Genomic DNA, 25,076 nt, shown 5'->3' on the forward strand with positions numbered 1-25,076 from the left:
AAAGCAAGAATTGTATTAGATTCAAAGAAGAGACAAAGTTGTGGAATAAAATGACAATTCTGTAGATTTGCAGCATTTTATTGAAATCTACAAGAAAAGACCAAGAACAAGATTAAGAAAGCAAAAAAAAACAGAATGAGAATAGACTGGCTAGAAGCAAACTAAGAGTTTCTGAAAGTAGGAAAAAAGGTTAATAAAAGCAAATTTAGGTCCATTACAAGAGGCGTCAAAGGAAAAGGTACAGAAACGAAGCAAATACTGTATCTGTCTGCACAGAGGAAAACAAAAATTTTTAAAAACAGTGGGGAATCAAGGTACTAATGTAAATGAGGAATTGCAAGGTATTAACATTAGCAAAAGATATGAGAAATTAAATGTAGTTAAAGTAGATAAATCCTCTCCCTGGATATGATAATCTACTTTCCACAGTTTTGAAAGAGAAGGCTTTGGAAATGATAGATATGTTGGTGGTCAATTTGCAAAACTCTATTGCACTAGAATGGTCTCTGCAAGGACAGCGGTAAATGCTAGTGGGGTAACCCAAACTTCCAGGTACAATGGCTCCACAACCAAGCAGATTCCCTCCACCCCGATGAAGTGGGAGGGAGAGGAAGTAGAAAACCAATTAGAGTAAGAAGAGTTGTATAGCACAGAAACAGACCCTTCAGTCCAACTCATCCATGCTCAGCAGATATCCTAAAAACAGATCTAGTCCCATTTGCCAGCATTTGGCCCATATCTCTCTAAACCCTTCTTATTCATGTACCCATTCAGATGCCTTTTAAATATTGTAATTGTACCAGCCTCCACCACTTCCTCTGGCAGCTTGTTCCATACACGCACCACCCTTTGCACAAAAAAAGTTGCCCCTTGCATTCCTTTTAAATCTTTCCCCTCTCACCTTAAACCTATGCTCTCTAGTTTTGGGCTCCCTTACCCTGGGAGAGTGATTTTGGCTATTCACCCTATTCATGTCCTTCAAGATTTTATAAACTTCTATAAAGGTCACCCTTCAGTTTCCATATTCCAGAGAAAATAGCCCCAGCCCATAACCAATGTCCTGTACAGCCTAAACATGCTACCCCAACTGCTAAACTCAATGCACTGGCCAATGACGGCAAACACCTTCTTCACTATCCTGTCTACCTGCAACTCCACTTTCAAGGAACTATGAACCTGTACCCCAAGGTCTGTTTGGCAACACTCCCCCATTAGGTGTATAAGTCCTGCTCTGATTTGCATTACCAGAGTGCAACACCTCTCATTTATCTAAATTATAGTCCATCTGCCACTCCTTGGCCCATCTGATCAAGGTCCCATTGTACTCTGAGATAACCTCTTTCACTGTTCACTACACCACCAATTTTGGTGTTACCTGCAAACTTACTCACTATAACTTCTATATTCACATCCAAATCATTTATATAAATGACAAAAAACAGTGGTCCCAGCACCCATCCTTGTGGCACACCACTGGTCACAGGCCTCCAGTCTGAAAAACAACCTTCCACTGCCCACTTTGTCTCCTACCTTCAAGCCAATTTTGTATCCAACTGGCAAACTTTCCCTGAATCCCTGCTCTGCCTTCATTGTTCACTGCACTGTCTTCAATCTTCTTGGTCATTTCAAAAAATTCAGGCAAGTTAGTGAGACACAATTTCCCCACACAAAAAGTTATGTTGCCTATCCCTAATCAGTCCATGCCTTTCCAAATACATGTAAAATCCTGTCCCTCAGAATATCCTCCAACAACTTACCCACCACTGATGTCAGGCTTATTGGTCAATGGTTCCCTGGATTTTTCTCATCGCCTTTCTTAAATAATGGCACCATATTAGCCACCCTTCAGTCTTTCGGCATCTCACCTGTAGCTATTGGTAATACAAATATTTCTGCAAGGGGCCCAGCAATCACTTTCCCAGCTTCCTGCAAGGTTCTGGGTACACCTGATTAGGACCCTGGGATTTATGCACCTTTACACATGTGATAAGATGTCCAGCACCACCACCTCTGTAATATGGATACTTTAAGATATCACTACTTGTTTCTCTAAGTTCACCAGGCTTCCACATCCTTCTCCACAGTAAATATGAACTTGAAATACTCGTTTAGTATTGCACTGATCTCCTGCGGCCCATACAGAGAGTTGTTGATCTTTAAAGGAGCCCTATTCTCCTCTTAGTTACTCTTTTGTCCTTATATCTGTAGGATCTCTTTGGATTCTCCTTAATCCTATTTGCCAGAGTCATCTCATGTTCTCTTACTGATCTCCTGATTTCTTTCTGGAGTATACTCCAGAGTCGACTGCCCATACACTCCTCTAGGGATTCACTGGATATATGTCTCCTTTTTCTTGAGCACAGCCTCAATTTCTTTAGTCATCCAGCATTCCCTATATCTACCAACTTTGCCCTTCACACTAACAGGAACACAGTGTCTCTGGACATATGTTGATGGCACTTTGGTGGCATGGGTGACAATGGCTAGCAAGCAACTCTCACTTTATGTATAAATGTTTGTCCTTTAATCTTACATGTGGTTGTTAGTCCCTCTCAAAGTGCTAAATGCCTTGTTATACCATCCAGCGTCACTTCATCGCCAACTATTAAGACGTGCCTTTGGCTGTCTGCACTGAGACCCTTTTGTACCCATCTAGAAACAAGGGAATAATGCATATACAAAAGCAGTGGGCCATTCTGACCCCTTTCACGCCCCTTTGTTTAACATCCCTCTGCGTGCAATGGTGTAGCTATCAATGAGTCGCCCAGCAGTAGCTGTGTCATGGGGGTTAAGCACACACAGAGGGTCAATGCTGTAGCATGGCCAGAGAGTAGACAACTGCATACCTGTGTCCTGCACAGTGCTCTGGTCTACGACCAATGTTCCATCCCTCTAAAAGCCCTATGACTGGTGTTGCTAAAGTCCCCCATCCCCTGGGGAGGGGGGTGGGGTCATCACTCTGTGGTCCCAGCCATTTTCTTCCCCAATGTACACTTTCCATTTGCATCACAATGGAAGGCAACAGTGAATGCTCCTTTGCCTCTGGGTTCCAACTTCATCCTCAGCTTGAGCATGTCAGTGAGACAAACATTCACAGGTCTCACATTTCCCCAAGTCCCCACACAACTGGTCTGCAGCATTTGATTAAAATGCTGAAACAGAAAGCAATTACTCAGAGTTGGCAATGTGGAACTTACTACCAAACAGTGGTTCAGGCAAATACCAGAGGCATTTAAAAAGAAATCAGATAAGGAATTAAAGGATACATTGACAGGAAGGCAAAACAGACCGGGACCAGGGCACAGCATGCATCCATTGAGCAGAATGACTTACTTTCTGTAATGTAAAATTCCATGTATTTCCTAATTCTAAATTCAACTGCAGATATATAAAAAGAATCCGATTCTATTAACACTAATATTTCACCATGCCCGATTACTAATTAAGCTAGTTCCCTAATAAAGCAGTTGAAGACATTTCTTTGTTATGGTTTGAAAGACTGTCAGCAAACAGTTTAAATTCGATAATTGTTGTGATGTAAATCTACCTAAACAGTATACTCTTATCAAATCAAATATAATTAGACTGACAATACATTCATTAGAGTAACAACCTGAAGTAGGCACTTTACTCCATCGCGCAAGTTGTCTCCAGCCACTGCTGCATAGAAGGCTTTTTTTTTGTTTCTTGATAGCCACTGCTGATAGTTATCCATGCTCAGGTTCATGTCACTTACTGTTTGCTTTCGGGGACCCTAACAAAAAGATGCAATGGAGTAATCATATATTCAGGCTTAACAGCACATTACTTTTCTCAACATTATTAAACTTTTGACTTTACCTCCACGTGGAATATTCTAGAACTTTCCCCACAAGTGCTGACAGCGTGTAAATTTAACTTAAGTTTGCCTTTCTTTTCTTTTTTTCCCTGCCCCCTCCCAAATAGTTAAATATAGGTAATTTCAATCTATTACAGCATTACTGTAAAGTGACAAATTAGACCTTCAGGGGGACTGCAGAAGCCTAGGGGAGTACAGAGTGTGTAAGAGGGATTTTAAAAAAGGAACAGTGAGACAGCTAAAAGGGAATATGAAAGAATACTGGCAGGTTAAAATAAAGGAAAATCCCTTTTAAGAGGTACATTAAGGGTAAAATAATAATGAGACAAACAGTAGGGTCCATTAAAGACCACAGGGGTAATTTGAGAGTGGAGCCGAGATGAGGTAGGGTTCAAAATAAATACTTTGGTCAGTGCTCACTAGCGAAAGGGATGATTTGATAGAAATCAGTCAGAAGGTCTGTGAAGCAGTGAAATAAATTAGCATAGACAGAGAGGAGGATGTGAATGGCTGGCAGGCTTGAAAGTAGATAAACCTCAAGGGCCAGATGAAATTTATCCCAGGCTGTTAATTGAGGCAAGAGAAGGAAACAGCAGTGGCATTTGCATCGACGATCAGAGGGGTCTTGGTGTGCATATACACCAGTCCCCTAAAAGGCATCAGGAAAAGTGGATAAAGTGGTTAAGGCAGCATGTGGTATACTTTCCCTTATTAGTTGAGGCATAGAGTTTAAAAGCAGGGAGGTTATGATGTAGTTGTACAAGATGTTGTTGTGGGTAGTTCTGGAATCCATATTGTAAAAGGGATGCGATAGCACTGAAGTGAGTGTAGAGGAGACTGACCAGGACGTTGTCTGAGCTGGAGAGTTTCAGATATGAAAGAAAGATTGGACAGACTGGGTTTGTTTTCCTTAGAGCAGGGGATATAAAGAGGGACTTGATTGCCATGTATAAAATCATCAGGGGCATAGGTAGGTTAGACAGGAAGAAACTTTTCCCCTTGATAGAAGGATCAGGGCCAGGGGTATAGATTTTAGGTAAGGGACAGACGGTTTACAGGACACGTGAGGAAAAGCTTTTACTTCCAGAGGGTGGCAGTAGGAATCTGGAATCCGCTGCCTACGAGGGCGGAACAGGCAGGAGCAATAACTTCATACAGTCAGGAAAGCCAGATCACATCCAGAGTGAAACACAGCTCTAATATATAGTTCAGGGAATTTGAAGGCAACATGGGAATTCAGTGCAGAGGGGAAGGTGATTTTTGCTTGCATATTTTGGCTCCTAGTTTGTAAGGCTTTTTTTGGAAACAGGGTAAATTGAAGCCCACAGAAGGGGCCCAATACAAAACAGTGACACTGCAGGCAAACTAAGTTCATTGGTTGGTGCTAGTTACCAATTTGACCATTATAGGTTACTTTCAGATTCATGGCAAATAAGGAAAATATTTACAGGTTACAAACTAAAAGATCAGTCTGAAGATTTTAAAAAATTAAAATAAGGGCTAAAAATTGAGAGAGAGATACTGGGCCAGGCAATGTGTTGCAACTACATGATGTGGGAGCTGGAGGACATGGTGGTTCACAGTGACCACATCTGTACCAAGTGTTGGTTGCTTGGAGGAACTCCCACTCAGAAGTTGATGAGCTGGAGTCTGAGCTTTGAACACTGACAGAGGCGGGGAGGAGTTATCTGGATGCTGCATTACAGGAGGCAGTGACACCCCCTAAATTAACTACTTCGAATTCAGTTAGTGGTCAGGGACAGGAGGGTGTGCCTACCAGCAAGGTAGATAGTGGGATCCAGGAAGTTTTGCTGAAGGAGCCTCAGCCCTTGGGCTTATCTAACAGGTTTGAGATTCTTGTTCAGTGTGGATTGAGTGGGGGCTGTAGGGTAGATGAGCAAACTGACTATAGCACTGTGGTACAGGTATAGCACTGTGGTACAGGGAACCATTCAAGTGGCGAGAGAAAAGAGAAATGTAGTTATAATCAGGGATAGTAGAGTCAGGAGAGACTGTTCTCTGTGGCCAGGATCAGGAGTCCTGAAGACGGTGTTGCCTGCCTGATGCTCAGGTTCAGGATCTCTCATCTGGGCTGCATAGGAACTCCAATTGGGAACAGAAAGATCCAGTTATCATGGTGCACAAAGACACCAACAATACATATACAGTGGGTTCTACTAAGGGAATGAGCAGCTCAGGGCTAAATTAAGCAGCAGAAGCAAAAAGTTAATAATCTCTGAATTACTACCTGAGCCACAACCAAAGTGGCACAAGGTCAGCAAGATTTTAAAAAAAAAGACAATCGTGTGGCTCAAAGATTAGTGCGAGAGAAACATGTTGAATTCAGGGGATATTGACACCAGTACTGGGCAAGGAGGGAGCTGTTCACCTGAATCATGCTGGGACCAGTATCCTTGTGAAATGACGACTAAGGCTGTGGATAGGGCTTTTAAGTAGTGGGGTTCAGTTGCATGGAAAATGTTAAGGGCTCAGCAGAGGTTAAAGTTTCCAGAACAGTAATAGGACAGAGTATGGAAAGGGTCCGGAATCTAACTTTAAGCATAACAGATAAAGGGACAAGAGAAAGGAGGGGATTGCAGGCATCACAACAGTGAGGGTGTTGTACTTAAATGCATGCAGTATACGAAACAAGGTAAGGAGCTTATACTGTAGATTGAAATTGGCAGATAAGATGTGGTGGAAATCACAAACGTGGCTGCAAGGATCAGGGCTGGGAACTCAATATCAGAAGGATGCAATGTTCTATCGAAAGGACAGGCAGATGTCCGGAGGAGGTTGGGCTGACGAAGTAGTAAGAAGTGAAACGAAAATTGTATAAAATTGGAAGGCATAGAACATGTGTGGGTAGAGATGAGAAACTGCAAAGGAACAAAAACCCTGATGGGAATTATGTACAGGTCTCCTAGCAAGAGCCAAGGATGTGGGGTAAGAAAATAAATCAGGTACTACTACAATAATCGTGGGGGATTTCAACATGCTGGTGGACTGGGAAAATCAGGTTGGTAGCAGATTTCAAGATAAGGAATTTGTCTACGAGATGGTTTCTTTGGAGCAACTACTAACTCAGAAGGGAACAGGCAATTCTGGATTTGGCAATGTGTAAAAACCCCTAGGAGTCAGTGATCATAACATGAATGCACCCTACATTTTTGGAGGGAGAAGCTTGAATCAGATGAACCGGTCTTACGATAAAGACAACTACAAAAGATGAGAGAGAAGTTGGCCAGAGTTGATTGGAAGGGGAGCCTAGAAGAGAGACACAGTGGCTAAGCAACAGCAGAAATTTATGGGGGTAATTTGGGAGGCACAGCAGAAATTCACACCAAGGAAGAAAGGGGAGGATAAGGCAACCATGGCTGACAAGGGAAGTCAGGAGCAACTTAAAAGCAAAAGTAAAAGCATACAATGTGGTGAAGATTAATGGGAAGCCTTTAAAAACCAGCAGAGAATAATTTTAAAAAACAATAAAGGGCAGAAAAGGTGAAGTACACGTGTAGGCTAGGTCATAATATAAAAAGATTGCAAGAGCTTTTTTCTAAAAAGATATCCAATAAAAGGTAAGAGAGGCAAGAATGAACACTGTTCAATGAGGTTGGAGAAATAGTCTTGGAGAACAAAGAAATGGCAGAGGAATTGAATAGGTACTTTACATCAGTTTTCACACCAGCATAACTCCAGAACTTCAATAGTCAGGGAGTAGAGATGAATGTAGTGGTGATGACGAGGGAGAAGATGCTAGGGAAGCTGAAGTCTTAAGGTGGATAAATCACCCAAGCCAGCTGAACTACACAGTTCTGAAGGAGCTAGCTGAAGAAATTGTGGAGGCATTGGTGATGATCTTTCAAAAATTAGCCATTTTCCAGTCAGGAGGCTCCCAGAGGACTGGAAAATGGCTAATGTAACACGCCTACTAAAGAAGGGAGGGAGGCAGAAAGCAGGAAACTACAGGCCCGTTAGCCTGACCTTGGTCATTAGTAAGCTTTTAGAGTCCATTGCTAATGATGTAATAGCTAATTACTTGGAAGTGCATCGTAAAATAGGACCAAGTCAGCACAGCTTCATTAAAGGGAGGTCATCCCTGATAAATCGATTAGAATTCAAAGTGGTAACGAACAAATGAGAGAAAGGAGAGTCAATGGATGTGATCTATTTGGATTTGCAGAAGGCCTTTGACAAGGTGCCACATAGACTGCTAAATAAGAGTCCATGGTATTAGGGGAAAAGTATTGGCATGGATAGAGGATTGACTGACTGGCAGAAGGCAGTGTAGCGATAAAAGGGGTCTTCTGCAGGACGGCAGCTGGTGACTACTGGAGTTCTGCAGGGGTCCTTGCTGAGACCATAACCATTCACATTATACATAACGATCTGGATGAAAGAACTGAAGGCACTGTGTCATCTGCAAACATAGCAACAAAGATAGGTGGACGGACAGGTAGTGTTGAGGATGCAGGGAGGCTGCACAAGGACTTGGAATATGATAGGAGACTGGGCAAAAAAGAAAGTGGCAGATAGAGTACAATGTGGGAAAGTGTAAGGTTATGCACTTTGGTAGGAAGAGTAGAGGCATAGACTATTTTCTAAACAGGGAAAGGCTTCAGAATTCTGAAGCATAAAGGACTTAAGAGAATCCTGAACTAGGACTCCCAAGGTTAATGTGCAGTTGGCAGCCAGGAAGGTAAATGCAATGTTAGCATTAATTCCAGAGGGCTAGAATACAAAGAGCAGAGATGTACTGCTGATGCTATATAAAGCTTTGGTCAGAGTACCTTTGGAATATGAACAGAGAGTTTTGGGCCCCATATCTAAGGCAGGATGTGCAGGCTTTGAGGGAGTCTCGAGGACGTTTACAAGAATGACCACCAGGGCTGAAGAGCTCATCATATGAGCAGTTGAGAACTCTGGGTCTGGACTTGAAATTTAGAAGAATGAAGGGAGATTTGTTGAAACTTACAAGATACTGAGAGGCCTGGATAGACTGGATGTAGAGAATAGTGCCTCCAGTAGATGGAGAGACTAGGACCCAGGGCACAACCTCAGGGTGAAGGGACAACCCTTTAGAACTGAGATGAGAAGGAATTTCTTCAGCCAGAGGGTATTTAATTTGTGGCACTCATTGCTACAGAGGGCTAGTCATTGAGTGCATTTAAGACACTGGTAGATAGGTACTTGATTGGTAAGGGGATCAAGGGTTACAGGGAGAAGACAGGAGCATGGGATTGAGAAACATATCATGCTTCACATCTTATGGGCTTATTGTCAATGGTATTATAACACTTAAGTATTATTTAGGTATCTTCTTGATAATGCATGTGCACAAGGCTTAGGACCAAGTGCTGGAAAATGGAATCTTCACAGTTTAGTGGTTGTTTCTGACTGGCACGGATATAATGGGCTGAATGGCCTTTTTCCGTGCTGTAGATCTCCATAACTGCGGTCTGACAGCACAGCAAATGTTTAACTTTGTCAATCAGAAATGTGGATTATTGTCAAGCCCAACCGTCACAGACCAGGCATTAAACCTGTAATGCACTGGGTGCTGAAATCCCAGTGTCTCATTGTTGTCATCTCCAAGGACTACTAAACAGAGTTCAATTAAAGAACCATCCTGCTCCAGCAATAAATGCTTCAAGATTGAAACGTGACCATCTGATTGGGAGTGTAACACTATAATGCTGTGTTATTGAAACTAACCTGCCCAGAAGGTAGCTTTTTAGTCACTTGAAAAAAATCCTTAACTCAAACATCATCAATTCATATTTGCATTACTAAATTAGAAAAGTGATCAAAACTGTTGCAAAGGAATATGTCATATAGTCATTACCATAAATACTTGGCTACAGATGCATAGACTAAAATTCTTGGTGAAAGAAAGTGTCAAATCCAACAAGGCTGGCCTGGACTTTGGCGATCCTGTCAAAACAATACACTGTGGCCTACAAAGAGGGGGAAAAAAGTGTAAACTATTTTTCAGAACAAAATGAAATCACACAGAGCAAGTTCACAAAATGCGTCCATTTGGAAAAGTACTTTAACTGCACGATACAATATGCGATTCTCTCAGTTATAAAAAGTATTTGTAGCAGCATTTTGTGAACGATTAAAAGGCCAGATTGAGAGATTAGGATGAAGGCACATAGACTTCAAATAAAGTTATCAATAAAGATTTAGCACGCTCTATGGCATCAATTTTTCTCCTCCTGCAATATCAATTTTATTCTAGTACCATTTATAGGGATCTCCTGTATTCAGGAAAAAAAGCTAAACAAGTTCAGTCGCCAATCAAGTTGAAGAATTTTCAAACAGTAAACAAGGAAGCAATGATTAGCAAGAACCGTTTTGTTTTTTTGAAATAAAAGATGGTGAGCAAAGTAAGATTGGAACATATAAATGTGATTTAGATAGAAGCTGAAATAGTGAACACAATCAATAATTAAATGTTTTCATAATTGAAATAACCTTTGGAATTCTGTAGTAAAATGGAAAGAACAAAACTCCAGGCTTCTAATTCTTTTCAGGGCCAGAGGGGTCCTTCATAAGTAATTAGGACTTGGTATTCAATTTTAAAACAGTTACACCTCATTTAAAACTATACTCAACTCTTTCAACAATTCTTACTGCAGGAATATCATGCAAAAAGTTGATGGTCACATAATATCATCGACTCCACTATGTCAGATCACAAAAGGTAACCAGAAACCTTCTGTTTGTTTAGCAAGACATTTTTCTGAGCCAGTAACATAACATTCCAGAAACTTTCTTTTAAGAAAATCAAAGAGGGCATATGTGCTTTTTTTTTTTTTTAAGATTGGCCAGCAATTGTTTGGCTCTCTTAGGACATGACAAGATGACATTCTTATCACAGCATTGATTCTGCTGCAGAATGTTCTCATGCTTCAAATGCCAAGAAATTCATTAGAGGCAATACAAGAGCTTTAATATTGAAATCATCAAACATGACCCATTTATCAATAAGTAAGTGGACTTTGGAGACCCCTCTGGTTTTCTCCCAAATCAGGTTTGCATTTTCATCATGCTGATAATCACATTGTACTTCTCTACAGTGGGCAGGCCAATACAACTCTTCATATATATTCAGTCAATCAAGTTTCAGCAGGTCAATGCTAAAGTACTTATGAAACTTCTCTGCATTAGCCCCAAAATCCATTTTGCTCAGCACGACTGTTCCATTTAACAGCGCATAGAAACAAGAGGTTGTTTCTCTTGTTCCTCTAGCATCAAACAGATCAGGACCCACCAGAGTCATCAACTACCTCACTAAGTTCGGAAGGGAGATCCATTCTAAAATGGTTAGCTTCTCTGCAAAACATTTCTATTAATTAGTTACCTCAGTCAGTTTTCACACGCACTGCATTCAAAATTCTTTTCCTTGGCTAGACATTCATGCAAGTATTTTTTCCTCACATAACTTATTTGGCTTTTCTAGTATTAGCAACTAGTTTTAAATTTTGATAGGTTCTTAGGGACATACTAAAACTATTAAAGTAATGCCTAGAAATTCTGATGGCCAGAAAAGCAATTTCTGCAGCAGAGATGGGAATTAGAGTATAGAATTAGATGTAGAATTCCTGACACAGTGGACTCCAGGGAATTGCATGGGAAATTGAAAGTTTCTGCAAATGGAACCCTCCAAGAAAACCTCAAAGTCAAAGAAATCTGAGAGTTTAAGCTCACTTAAACTAAAAAGTTACCCAGGAAACGCTAAGAGATGAAAAATCTAACGACTCCTTGATGACAATTAAAGCTTAACACCAACCCTCCAGATGTGACAAGACCTGATATCAGACCTGCACTCACCCTGTCCAGACACCACTCACCCAAACTATCCAAAGCACTCGTTCGTTAACCTTACACCCCAGTCCCTCACTCTTGGCTTCTTTACCTACCCACCAACCACCATATATCACGTTATAAATGTGACTTTTCTCAGTCACTGTCGATTAGAAGGGGTATGTTTTGTCCTCTAATGCGGCATCTATTCCAACTGATGGGCGCATGTGGGACAATGCAAATTGCCGATAGGTAAATGAGTAACCTTAAGGAGGATTACAAGTTGGTTGAATGTGTTTTGATGGTAATTAGAATTTCTGGATCAATGTTCTCAATATTTGATTATTTTCTTGATTAGGATGTCCTTAACTAACAGTATATTTAACAGCTTTCTTCAAGTTTTTGCACCATATTGTTCAAAATTTGATTTCATACCATAGGATATAGGAACAAATTTAGACCATTCAATCCACCAAGTCTGCTCCAATCAATCGTGGCTGACTATTCTCAAACCCATTCTCCTGCCTTCTCCCCAAAACCCATGATCTTCTTAATAATCAAGAATCTATCTCCATCTTAATTTGGCCTCCACAGTCCAAGGTAATGTATTCCACACAGTCACCAGCCTCTGGCTAGAGACATTCCTCCTTATTTCAGTTCTAAAGGGTTATTGCTTCAGCTGGAGGGCATGGCCCCAGGTCCTAGTCTTTCTTACTAAGGGAAACGTCCATGTCCAGTCTATCCAGGCCCCTCAATATCTTCTAAGTTTCAGTCAGATCTCCTTTCATTCTTCTAAACTCCATTAAGTACAGACCCAGAGTCCTCAACCGCTCCTCACATGGCAAGCTCTTTATCCTTGTGATCATTCCTGCAAGCTGGAACCTCTCCCCTTTGGGGGAAGGCAATGGTCTAGTGGTATTATTGCTGACTATTAATCTAGAGACCTAGATAACATTCTGGGAACCTAAATCCTGCGATGGCAAATGGTGGAATTTGAATTGAATAAAAAAAATCTGGAATTAAGAATCTAATGATGACCATGAATGTATTGTGGATTGTTGGGAAAATCCCATTTGGTTCACTAATGTCCTTTAGGGAAGGAAGCTGCCGCCCTTACCTGGTCTGTTCTATATGTGACTCCAGACCCACAGCAATGGGGTTGACTCGGAACTGCCCTCTGCACAATTAGGGATGGGCAATAAATGCTGCTTAGCCAGCGATGCACTCATCCCGTTAATGAATTTAGAAAAACATCCTTCCCTAGATACAGGCTGAAAACTGCTCAAAATATTCCAAAGGCAGTGTGACCAGAGCCTCAGCAGTATATCTCTGCTCTTGCTTTCTAGCCCTGTTGAAATCATTCGAATGCATTTGCATTCTTAACCACCAACTGAACCTGCATGTTAACCTTAAGAGAATCCTGAACTAGGACTCCCAAGTCCTTTATGTTTCAGATTTCTGAAGCATTTCCCCAATCAGAAAATAGTCTATGCCTCTATTCTTCCGATCAAAAAGTATAACCTGATATTTTTCCCACATGGTATTCCACCTGCCATTTCTTTGCTCGCTCACCTACATCCAAGACCTTCTGCAGCCTCCCCATTTCCTCAACACTACCAACTGCAAACAAAGGCATTTACAGTTCCAGGTTGCTAACAGAATTCATATATAATAAGTATATAAGACTGGTAAAACTTAACAGGTATAGATGCTGAAAAATTGAGGAAAATGTTATTGGATGTGCCAGAATGCAATGACCAGCAAAATAATGATGTTAAACTTGACTGATTCTTGCCATGAAATTCAGGAGATGCCCCTATTTTATCAGCTTTCAGCTATATCTATAGGCACTGCATCAATCTCCAGCTGAAGTTAAAAGGACTTAGGAAGAAGCCCTACACAAGTCAAGAATCAAATCACTGTAGTTCTGATTTTGGTTTTATCATACCTGAAATTCTTAATATGATCATTCACTCCAGTAAGTGAAAGGGCATCTTGAAGGGCAGTGACATAGGACATGGCCTGTGCTGAAGAGCCCCAATTTACCTCTGTTAAAAAGATAGTTGAAGAAGTCAAAAAAAAAGGAGGAAGTTCCTTTTCATGATTTATCATTCCAAAATTTGTCTTTAAACCTGCAGTTAAATACTCTGCATTGCATTTCAAGATAACTAGCTGCAGTACTTTTGTTCCTAGACTAATAATCTAGAGAACTGTTTGTACCAGATTTTTGTAGACTTCTCTCTCCACAGAAGCTACCAGACCGGTTTAGTTTCTCCAGCAGTTTCTCAGATTGTTTCAGATCTCCAGCATCCACAGTTCTTTATTTTGTTTTGAGTTATCTGAATACTGGAGCAGGGAAAGTCCAATTTTCTTACTGTTCACGAGGTTCTGCAAGGCTGCACAACTGTATGAGTTCCTTCTTGTCTAAACCTCCAAGTGATTCTCGGAAAGGCTGAACACGAAGGCATAAAATTTTTATACTGCTTTCATTGCTTTATTGCCACGTTTGCCCAGAGCTCATGCATCTCCCAATGCCATGTTGCTGGCATGATGCTTCTGCCATTTTCAGCCCAGTGCATCCCAGATATTGTGGAAAATTAGAGTCAAGCCATAAAGCCGAAGCAAAATAAATACATTTAGCACATTGGCAAAAGGTACTCTCAACTTATCACTTTGTGCATATTCTAGACATAATAAAAACTCCCACCTGGTTTGTTGTAAATGACATAAATATTAAGGAATAATACAACTGCAACTGTGATTACAGCAGCCCACCAGTTGATAACAAACATGACTGCGCAGCACAATACAGTTCCTAGCAGCGATACCCACATGTTGTAAAATTTAAATGCAGGACGCCACCCTGGTGAAATAAAATTGAATTACATCAATAAAAAGGAAGTCACTCACTAAATCTTAACAAGCAAAATGATGGCAATTTATATGGAACTAAAAAGTTAATAATCCATGAAGAACACTTTCTGAGTGCTAAAACACTACATAGTAATCATTGAAATAAGGATTTGTGCTCTTGTAAATTTCTATTCAATTTGTAAGCCACACTTAAAATACTAACCTGGACTTTTTGAATATGAAGCATGGAAACATGAAAAATTTATAAGTGCATAGGAGGCCAAGAAGAAGTTTGAGATAACTGGAGCAATAGTATTCAGTTCAGCTAAAAACAAAAAGGAAGTTGTTAATGCTTATGTTTTGAATTCATAATTTTTGACAAGTTTCTTACCAAGAGCGTACCATTTATAGAAACAATCCTAAAATCAAATATATTTCTTCAATGTGATCTTTCATTTCATCTCCAAATCTAACCAAGTGACTGAATTTTCTAGACACTGTGGTAGTGTTAGGTATGTACAATTTTCAAAAAAGGTGAACTCTGGTCAAAATGCAAATCAGAAGCAGTTTTTAGATTTTGATATGCATAATTACAGATGGTCACTTCCAGTTGCAGTACACTCCAGTAAGTGAAGTATTTACTATTCAACCTTATACAGCAGGTTTGAACATTCTAAAATTATTTCTGTAATAAGACCTTTCACTCTTCTTTGATTTCATGGACGTATTACTGTGTAAAATGTGCAGCCTAAATTTTTCTGCAATGTGACATACAAACACAAGAACCATCTTTACATTTGAATACAAGAAAGCCATTCATCCAAGCCGGTTCCTTCACATACAGCCTACCTGAGAGGCCACAGATCAATTCTACATCCCAGAAACAGCTGCCAAGTGTGTAGTCAGAGATGTGGTTCTAGGATTGAGCTCGTCAGCCTCACGAGAAACCACAGAACCCATGACCAGTGACATGGAATTTTCTTGGCAAACAATCATAGTCGTTAGTGAGTGATTGTCAGTGATCACCCCATTACTTAGTGTCCCAATGGAAAGCATACATAAATAGCCCAAAAGGTAAATCAAAACTCAATCCCCATTAATTTATCCCCATTTTTGATGATATAATTGTGGCTAAATTCTTGCCAGATATTTCTTTAAACACCAGCTACTGTGTCTTCAAGTAAAAGTTCCTAAGAGTCATTGAACTTGAAATGTTAACTGAGCTTCTCCAGCACTTTGGTTTACCTCAAGCCACCATATCCTGTCAATTAATAACATTCAATTGATATTTCCTCAAACTCTTATCCAATGAGTTATTCAAAATTACATTTTTAACAATTTTTTGTTAAATACTTGCTCTAAAATAATGAGATTAGGGTTTTTGTTCGCTTCAACTTTCTTTTGAAAGATACCGCACATCAGCCTTTATTCAGAACAATTCTTCAATGAATTCAATCTAAAACACAAAATGCCCTCCTTATGAATGTTCCCCAAAACACAGCATTTTTCAAATGCTGTGCACGCTGTTTGATAACTAGCCAGAGACTACAAGCAGTATATTGGTCAAAAATATTTAGAATGACTAGAAATGCGTGTTACGACTGAAATCCTCTTCTAGCACTGAGAGAATGTAACATTGAAAACAGTTCTAAAAATTGCTGGGTGATAACCTTCAATTTTGCCCAGCAAAAAGGGCCAGGTATTGCTTATTGCAAGTTTTTTTAAACAGGTCATTCAAAACAGTTCTGCCATCAAAAGTTCGTAGGAGAAGACGACAGACAAGATAGAAGTTAGACCACAACAGGAATACTGTGTGTAGTTCTGGTCACCACACCAGAGGAAGGATGTGATTGCACTGCAAGGGGAGAAAAGGAGATTCACCAGTACGTTGCCTGAAATGAAGCATTTCAACTATGAAGACAGACTGGATTTTCTTTGGAGCAGAGGGGTTTGGAAGGGGCCTGGTAGAGATGTATACGATTATGAGGTGCATGGACAGGGTGAATAGAAAGCAACTGTTCCCCTTAGTTGAAGGGTCAATAACAAAGGAGCATAATTTTGAAGTGAAAAGCAGATTTAGACAGGATTTGAGGAATAAGTTTCACCTAGAGGACGGTGAGGGTTTGGAATGCACTGCCTGCGAGGGTAGTTGAGACAGGAAAGATCACAACCTTTAAGTATGACACTTGAAGTGTCATACATTCAAGGCTATGGGCCTAATATGAGCAAGTAGGACTACAGCAAATAGTAATATACTTTTAGCAGTACAGACTTGATGGGCTGAAGGGCCTGTTTGATTCTGTGATTTTAGACGTAGAGTTAGGCAAATGATGCTGCCAACTGTGCTGTTAAAGGCAGCTGACCTATGTGGCCCGTGTTAGTGTGGGTCAAGTGAAGCCCTGAGACCCGTGAAGGCTCAGAAGTAGTATGCCAATTAGGTCAGTACAGCCAAGGGAGGGAGTTGAACAGTCCAATCAGTATTTCTTGGGTATTTTGAGCAAGATTAGAGCTCAGGGTAAAATTTATTGCAGTTTTAGCTGGGTGAAGCTAGCATCAAAAAGCTGGAGTTATACTTGTGAATAAATACCGACATGCAGTTTGAGTCCAAAGGAACACAGACCAAGGAAAGAAGGGCAATCAATCAATCAGAACAGGTGTAGTCACTAAGGCAGCTCATGTGCAAGCAGTTCTTGACAAAGTTTCAAGTGCAGATCAGCAAAAGCAAAGAATTGTAATCCTTTAAGTTTAACGAGGTTTAATGAACCACTGTCACTTTAATGTCTGGGGAAATTGCTGAGGAACAGGAGAATCAATCTTGATCACATATGCTTTTTAGTATGTGTGTGGGATATTTAGAGTCTAGTGCCCATATTTATCACTTTAATTCTGAGGGCTTGAAATAAGTTGAACATGCATTTCAGACTGTATTACTGTTCCACAGCTATATATTAAAGAGGCAGTGGCACAGCAGTTGTGACAGCAGACTATATGTCTATGTAGAGGCCAGATACAGATTCAAAGCCCACCATGATGAAACTTCGATTCAATGAACATCTGGAATTAAAAGGTAGCAATTTTATACTCTTAATAAGTCATTTGGATCTCACACTTTGTCCACTTAAAATAAAAAAGTTACTGATCACTGGTCAGATCATAAATTTGGACTGGACTGGGATTGTAGCATAATCAGAGGTCATGCAATTCCAAGTCAGGATGGTGTATGTGGTCTAGAAGGCAACTTGGAGGTGGTGCTCCCATGCAACTGCCTCTCTTGTCCTTCAAACTGATTGATGGTACACATTGTTGCCACTGTGGATCAGTAAGGAAATCAATGGTGAAGTTGGTGGCTGGGGTACCAATCAAGTTGGCTTTCAAAGCCATGAATGCTGCATCCAGGCAGGTGGACAGTATTCTATCGCATTCCTGGCTTGTGCCTTGTAGATGGTGGACAGAAGGCAAATTACTCAGTAGAATTCCTAGTTTTTAAACTTGCTCTTGTAGCCAGCATCTATAAGTATCCAGTTCAGTTTTGGTCAATGGTAACACATAGGATATTAATAGTATGGGATCAGCTGTGGCACTGCCTTTGAACATCAACGAATGATGGTTAGATTCCCTCTTGGAGGAGTCACTGGCAGGCGCATTTAGGTGCAAAAGTTACTAAGTGCTGAGACATTGCGAGGGAAAGGTTGGTTAAGATTTTCATGGTGAATTTTACAATTCATAGAAAACAAAAATGGTTCTGTCACTTGGTACGAGAGGAAAGATTTATCTGAGTGATTTACACTAATTAACCGAGGCTATATTAATAATATTAACAAAAAAAAAGTTGGATTTACAGTTAAAAGCAGAGGCCAAGGAAGCAGATATAGTTGAAGAGCACAGCATCTGGGATTTAAAGAGATTTTAAATTACCGAGATGAAACACAGCTTGAGTTAGCTAGAAGTCAGTTTTAGATGAAACAGCTTGAAATACAAAACAATAAATGAAAAAAAAACTGAACTTGAAAGAGAAAGGCAAAAGATTTAAACTTGAAGTTAGCAAGGGAGAAGAGAGATCAAGAACTCCAAAGACAACGAAATCAAAGCACGAACTGGATGAAGAACAGCTTACATTAGAGGGGGTGAGTCCAGTAGTTCAGATGAGGCGGATGTCTAATTTAACCAAAAATATTCCTTTCGTCCTAAATTTATATAAGGGGTAGAAAGATATTTCTCGTCTGAGAAAGCTGCAAAAGAACTGAAGTGGTCAAAAGATTAAATGGATACTCATATCACAGGTGTCCTAACTTGTAAAACAAAAGGATGATTATTCTAAGAGATAGTAAGAACTGCCATTGCTGGAGTCAGATTAATACAGTGTGGAGCTGGAGGAACACAGCAGGCCAGGCAGCATCAGAGGAGCAGGAAGGTTGACGTTTCAGCTCGGGACCCTTCTTCAGAAGGGTGCAAACCCGAAATGTCAATCTTCCTGCTCCTGTGATGATTATCCTAATCTTTCAGAGAATTAGTCTCAGATTATAAGGCAGTTAAAATGGTGATTCTTAACAGCTAATGAGCTTGTTCTTGAAGCTAAGCAATTAAGCCAAGGAGGCAAATCACAGTCAGACATTTCCAGAATTTTCTATTGAAAATAAAACATTATAGAATTGATGATTTTATTGACTTCAGTTAGAACAGACTTTTCCAAACTTGATGGGAGTCACGATTGTGGAAGAATTCAGGAACAGCATTCTGATAACAATAAAAGTATGATTTGGATGAGTCAGGTATCTAAAGTCAAACAGGCAGCTGTCCTAACAGATGCGTGTTATTTTTCTCAGACAGCCAAACCTTTCCAAGTTGTCAACAGAAGCCAAAAGCATAGCTGGAGGAATAGACAAGACTCTGGCTTTGGAGAAATGGTAGAAGTTGCTCTGGTTGATAAAAATGATGCACAGAGAATAAGAGTTAGGGAACCAAAATGTTTTCATTGCTGCAACACAGGGCATGGAAAAGCAAATGGTTGAAAACAGAACAGTAAACTGGTGGCAGTAATAAGAACCCTTAAGCAGTCTGGAGAAAACACCGTGGTGCTTAATGACATGGATGTTGAACCAGTAGTATACGTGTATGTGAAAGGAATTTTTATAGGGAAAACTGCATTGGAAAGTGAAGTTCAGAAGAAACCTATTATGTCAAATGGTTTTACAGTGGGAATAAATATAATCCATGGCATTCCTAAAAGGGCTTATATTTGAAGGGGAAGTCTAAAAATGAGCCTAAAAACATTGTTATATTTAGACCCTGTTCAGTTCAGAATTAGTTAGCAAAGGATTCAACTTTTCTTCAAAAACTTCTTTGAATCAAAATGTATTAACACAGGGTGTTGATAGGAAGTATGCATTTTCCCCTCCCCTTGAGAAAAAAGGAAATTTAATTTATGCTGTGATGAAAGGGTAGTGTATGGTTGCTATTGTTCCTATATGGCCAACTATAAACAAATTATATTTATTTTGGGAAAAGTAACAGGTACTATGGTTTTTCCACTATATGGGAAGGAGTGCCCCATTTCCAAAATTAGTTCTACAAGTTTAAACCTTTTGCCTATTATGTAATCTAGTAGGAAAGGAGGCAGGAACGGAGTGGGAGGAGCGTTAAATTAAGGAATACATTACTGCTATAACTAGGGAAGACATTTCTGAAAAGTCATCCAGTGAAAATATATGTGTAGAAATTACAAATCAGAAAGGAAAGATCACTTTGATAGGATTGTACGACAGGCCCCCCAATAGTAAGAGAGAAATTGAGAAAAAAATATGTATGGAGATCTCAGATAAAAATGTAAGCATAAGGTTGTAATAATGGGGGAGTTTTAATTTTCCAAACTTGGACTGGGGCTACCATAGTGGTAAAAGATTTGGATGGTGAAGAATGTCAATTGTGTTCAAGAAAATTCTTTATTGATATGTGGATGCTCCTACTAGAGAAGGAGCAGAACTAGACCTTTTGGGCAATAAGGCAAGGCAAGGCAGGGCAGGTGACTGAAGTAAAAGCAGGGGAACACTTTGGGTCTAGCGATCATAATGCTATTAGCTTCAAAATGGTTATGGAAAAAGGATAAGCCTTCCATAAAAGTTAAAGCTTTTAATTGGAGCAAGGCAAATTTTAATGGTATGAGACAAGAACTTTCAAAAGTTGATTGGAGTACCTGCGAACAGTCTACAAGGATGTCTGACAAGTGGGAGGCTTGAGATTGTGATGACAAGCATTCAGCGGCATTATATTCCTGTTAGAGTGAAGAGTAAGGCTGATAAGATTAAAGGAACAATGGATGAATAAAGGTTTAGTCAAGAATGAAAGAGCATTTTATTTTAGATACAGACAATTTGGTTCAATTGAATCTCTTAATCAATATAAGGAGTGTAGGGGCATTCGTAAGAAAGAAATTAGGAAGGCAAAGAAGGGAAATGAAATAGCATAGGAAGATAAGGTTCAAGGATAATCCAAAAAGAGATTCTACAAATACATTAAGAGCAAGAGAGTAATGAGACAGGGTAGGGCTTCTTAAAGATCAAGATGGGTGGTCTTTGTTCTGAAACCCAGGAGACAGGAGGGTTACTAAATGAATACTTCGTGTCAGTGCTTTACTGTGGAGCAAGAAATCAAATCCAGAAAAATAAACTTTGTTTTAAAAAACAGTTCACATTACGGATGAGGATGTTCAGGAGATATAAGAATATAAAGGTGGATAAATCTCCCAGACCTGATCTAACATATCCCAGAATGTTGTAGGATACAAAGGGAAAAAACTGCAAGACCCCTTGCAGAAATATTTGCATCTATAACTACAGGTGAGGTGCCGGATAACTGGAGGGCAGCTAATGTTGTACCCGTGGTTGTAAGGAAAAACCAGGGAACTACAGACCTGTGAGTCTGACTTCAGTTATGGGTAAATTGTTGGAGGTGATTAGAAAAGGTAGGATTTACGGACATTTAGAGGGGCAAAACTTTATTAGGGATAGGTAGCATGGTTTTGTGCAAGGAAAATTGTGTCTCACAAACTTGATTGAGTTTTTTTTGAGCAAGTTACCAAAAAGAGATTGATGATGGCAGAGCAGTAGACATTGCTAATTTGGATTTTAGTAAAGCCTTTGACAAGGTTCCACATGGTTGACGAATTAGTGAAGTTAGATCACATGGAATTCAGGGTGAGCTTGCCAATTCGATACATAAATGGCTTAATGGCAGGAGACAGTGATGGTGCAGGGTTGCTTTTCGGACTGGAGATGTGTCATCAGCAGTGTTCCACACGGATCAGTTCTGGGTCCTCTTTTGTTTGTCATTTGTATAAATGATTTGGATGTGAATACATAAGGCATGGTAAGTAAGTTTGGGGACGATACCAAAATTGGTGGCACAGTAGACAGTGAAGAAGGTTTAAGATTACAGAGGGATCTTGATCAAATGGGTCAATGGGCTGAAAAATGGCAGATAGAGTTCAATCTGGAAAAATGTGAGGTATTGCATTTTGGTACAACAAACAAGGAGAAGGCGTAACAATTAATGGTAGTGTTGTAGAACAGAGGGACCTAGCGGTGCAGGTACATAATTCTTTGAAGTTTGCGTCAGATATAGACAGACAGAGGGTTAGAAAGGAGTTGGGATGTGAGGTTGAGGTTGTACAGGACACTGGTGAGGCCTCTTCTGGAATACTGTGTTCAGTTCTAGTTGCCCAGTTATAGGAAGGAAATTCAGATGGAGGGGGTTCAGAAGAGATTTACCAGGATGTTGCCAGGTGTGGAAGGTTTGAGTTATAAAGAAAGATACAGGCAGGGCAGGACACTCCAGTTAGAGCTCCTTTGCTCGCTAATCCTTTTCCCTCTTCTTTCTTTTTTCCTCCTGTGTAGCTTTTTTCCTTACTCCAAACCCCCCAATCTGGAGACTAGAGGCGAGTGGAGCAAGCACGGGCTGAGCCCCGCGGCAGACCACATGCAGGCCGGGTCCCTTAGCTGGCACATGGAGGTAGCACAGCCTCGTGCTCTGCCACCAGTGGGCAAGGACCGGAAATTAAGTACTTTATTGTCACTTATCATCATTCTGGACTTTCAAAAAAAAACTGTTTCCATGCTAACTTTTTGCTACAAAATTTTGTAACTACACTTAAAAGTATATGTACCGAGCTCCTCTGTATCAAAGGTGGCGTCGAAAGGCAACATTACAAACTTTTAACCGCACTCATTCAAGTTCACATGACAATAAAGGCCACTGTATTCTAAGAAAGGCTAGAGCCTTTTTCCCACTGGAGCATAGGAGGTTAAGAGGCAACCTGATATAAGTTTTTAAAATGATGAGAGATCTAGATTGAATTAATGGTAGTTGTCTTTTCCCTAGGATAGGGGATTTCAAGTCTGGGGAGCACATTCTAAAAGGTGAGAGGAAAGAAATTTTTAAAAAATGACGAGGGGAAAAGTTTTTAAACCGAAGGTGGTTTGAGTGTCAAATGAACTTCCTAAGAAAGTGGTGGATACAGATATAATTGCAACATTTAAAAAACATTTGGACAGAGACATGAATAGGAAAGGTTTGGACTGATATAGGCCAGCAGGAGGCAGGAGGGACTAGTTTAGTTTGGGATTGTTCAGCATGGGCTGATTGGACCAAAGGGTGTATTTCGATGCTGTATGATTCTATAACTAGTTCAAGCAGAAGTACTATGTATCCACACTCAAACAATCACACATCTGGAAATGAGACCCGAAGAAAGTGAACGACATCAAGGTGTTCAGAGACAAGATGCAGCAGAAATAAGCCAATTTTACTGAAGTTCAAAAGCATCTTGCTAAAATTCTGATTTCAAAAAAGGGAGAAGAGAAAACAAATAAGTTGTTGGCATACGAGGAAGTTATTTTGACCTTCGTCTCAAAGTCAGAAAGTGAATATCAAAAGGTGGAATTGCACATATTGCTGATGAAACGAGTTAAATTTCAGCTGCGCACGTACTGAAACCTTGCAGAGTTAAATGAGGGGCTGAAGAAAAAGTTGGTACTAAATTATGGTAGTGATGTGTGTAAATCCTGCTTGTTACATGTAGTTGCTCTTGAGTTAGCTTTTATAACTTTGCTAATACAACATGCAAGTGTGTAAATGAAAAGGTTATCCGAACAATGCTTTGTTTTATTTGATAGATGTTTTATTGTAATTTACTGCATTTCAAAAACCATTGTAAAGAAATCTTCACTATTATGAAACTTTCCATCTTCCAAGGGTGTGATGAAATTAATTTCTAGCATTTAGAGAATGCAACATTCAGAGAACAGACAGTTCTACGAGTTGCATGGCAACAGGCAAAGACCTTTATTGCAAGATTTTCAGTACATTATTCAAAATTGTTCAAAAGTCACTGAAGAATAGTTCTGAAGCTACAGCTAGATACAGAAGGCGATAAAGCAGAACAGAACCATATAAGGCAGTACTGCTTTTAACTGAGCTGCTAAAGGCAGGTGAACTACACAAGCTTTGAGTTATGATGATCAGGAAATCCTGGGAGTGGTGGAGATCTCAGGAAAAACTATGAAGTACTAATAATTCAGCGCAGCTAAAGCCCACAGACAATTTTTGCAACTGAGCAAGATTAGAGCTCAGGAAAAACCTAAGGGCAAGTGTACTTTGGTGAAGCTAACCATCTATGAAGAGTTATGTTTGTGAATGAGCACCAAAGTGAAGCTCTGGATTTCAGGGTGGTTAGACCCAGGAAGAACTTAGGATGATTGACCAAAACTTTAACAGTTATTAAGTGTGTCCGTGATGAAGCAGTTCTTGCAGTGGAATTTCAAAGTCAGAAGAGTGAAATGTGGAGATTGCAACCAGTTGTGAAATTTCATGATACGATGGCACTGTCATGTGTGCATGCATGTGCATGTGATAGACACGAGTAATCTTTCATCAATCTTGATGTTTACTATTCAATCACACTATCATACAATACCACGATTTAACTCTGGATATCACAAATAAGTTTATGTCTATTGTATACTGTGCAATATTAGAACAGTGCTGCAATCAGATGCAGGATTTTTGTTAAAACTGTGGAGCCTTGTGCGTTATTTTCTTTAAAAGTAACCTGGATATCACGCTTTGTCTATGTTATAAAATTCACTTGCCCTTAGCCAGACTGTAACAAATTTGGGAGTCAGATCTAGTAACAATGTCAACTAGTTTCTCCAAACAAAGCAATTTTCAAATATCTGCAACTTACCAATCAGAATGAACGCAACAGCAATAAAGAAGGTTAAAATGTAGCTTCTAATTGGTTCATTGTTCTTTCCATAACCTTTTCCAAAGAAATATAGTCCCTTGTAAATGTTATCCTTGCAAAGAGCCTGTAGGAATAATAAATTCAGTTAAATGCTGGAAATGTCCAGCACATCAACTGATTCCCCTGAAAGAAAAATAGAATTATTCTGTTTCAGAGATAGTAGGAACTGCAGATGCTGGAGAACCTGAGATAACAAGGTGTAGAGCTGGATGAACACAGCAGGCCAAGCAGCATCAGAGGAGCAGGAAGGCTGACGTTACGGGCCTAGACCCTTCT

The 25,076-nt window shown here is 39.9% G+C and overlaps 1 protein-coding gene across 7 annotated transcripts in view; it reads right to left on the bottom strand.

Annotated features, from left to right (window-relative positions):
* slc12a1 (solute carrier family 12 member 1) overlaps positions 1 to 25,076 on the bottom strand; it is a 124,411-nt gene that overhangs the window by 45,096 nt on the left and 54,239 nt on the right. For 5 of the 7 annotated variants that reach the window (XR_007265647.1, XM_048617150.1, XM_048617147.1 and 2 more), the window contains 6 exons: positions 24,741 to 24,864; positions 14,727 to 14,828; positions 14,358 to 14,513; positions 13,599 to 13,698; positions 9,684 to 9,795; positions 3,614 to 3,754 (listed from right to left, as the gene is read on the bottom strand). Coding sequence is in view for 6 of the 7 variants with exons in the window: in XM_048617150.1 (XP_048473107.1) it covers positions 3,614 to 3,754; positions 9,684 to 9,795; positions 13,599 to 13,698; positions 14,358 to 14,513; positions 14,727 to 14,828; positions 24,741 to 24,864 (735 nt within the window). In the remaining variant the exon portion in view is untranslated. The remainder of the gene's footprint in view (positions 1 to 3,613; positions 3,755 to 9,683; positions 9,796 to 13,598; positions 13,699 to 14,357; positions 14,514 to 14,726; positions 14,829 to 24,740; positions 24,865 to 25,076) is intronic. The other 2 variants (XM_048617149.1, XM_048617151.1) reach the window with 2 other exon arrangements.

Source organism: Rhincodon typus, chromosome 36, assembly GCF_021869965.1.
Source record: "Rhincodon typus isolate 14 chromosome 36, sRhiTyp1.1, whole genome shotgun sequence".
Classification (NCBI taxonomy): Eukaryota; Metazoa; Chordata; class Chondrichthyes; order Orectolobiformes; family Rhincodontidae; genus Rhincodon; species Rhincodon typus.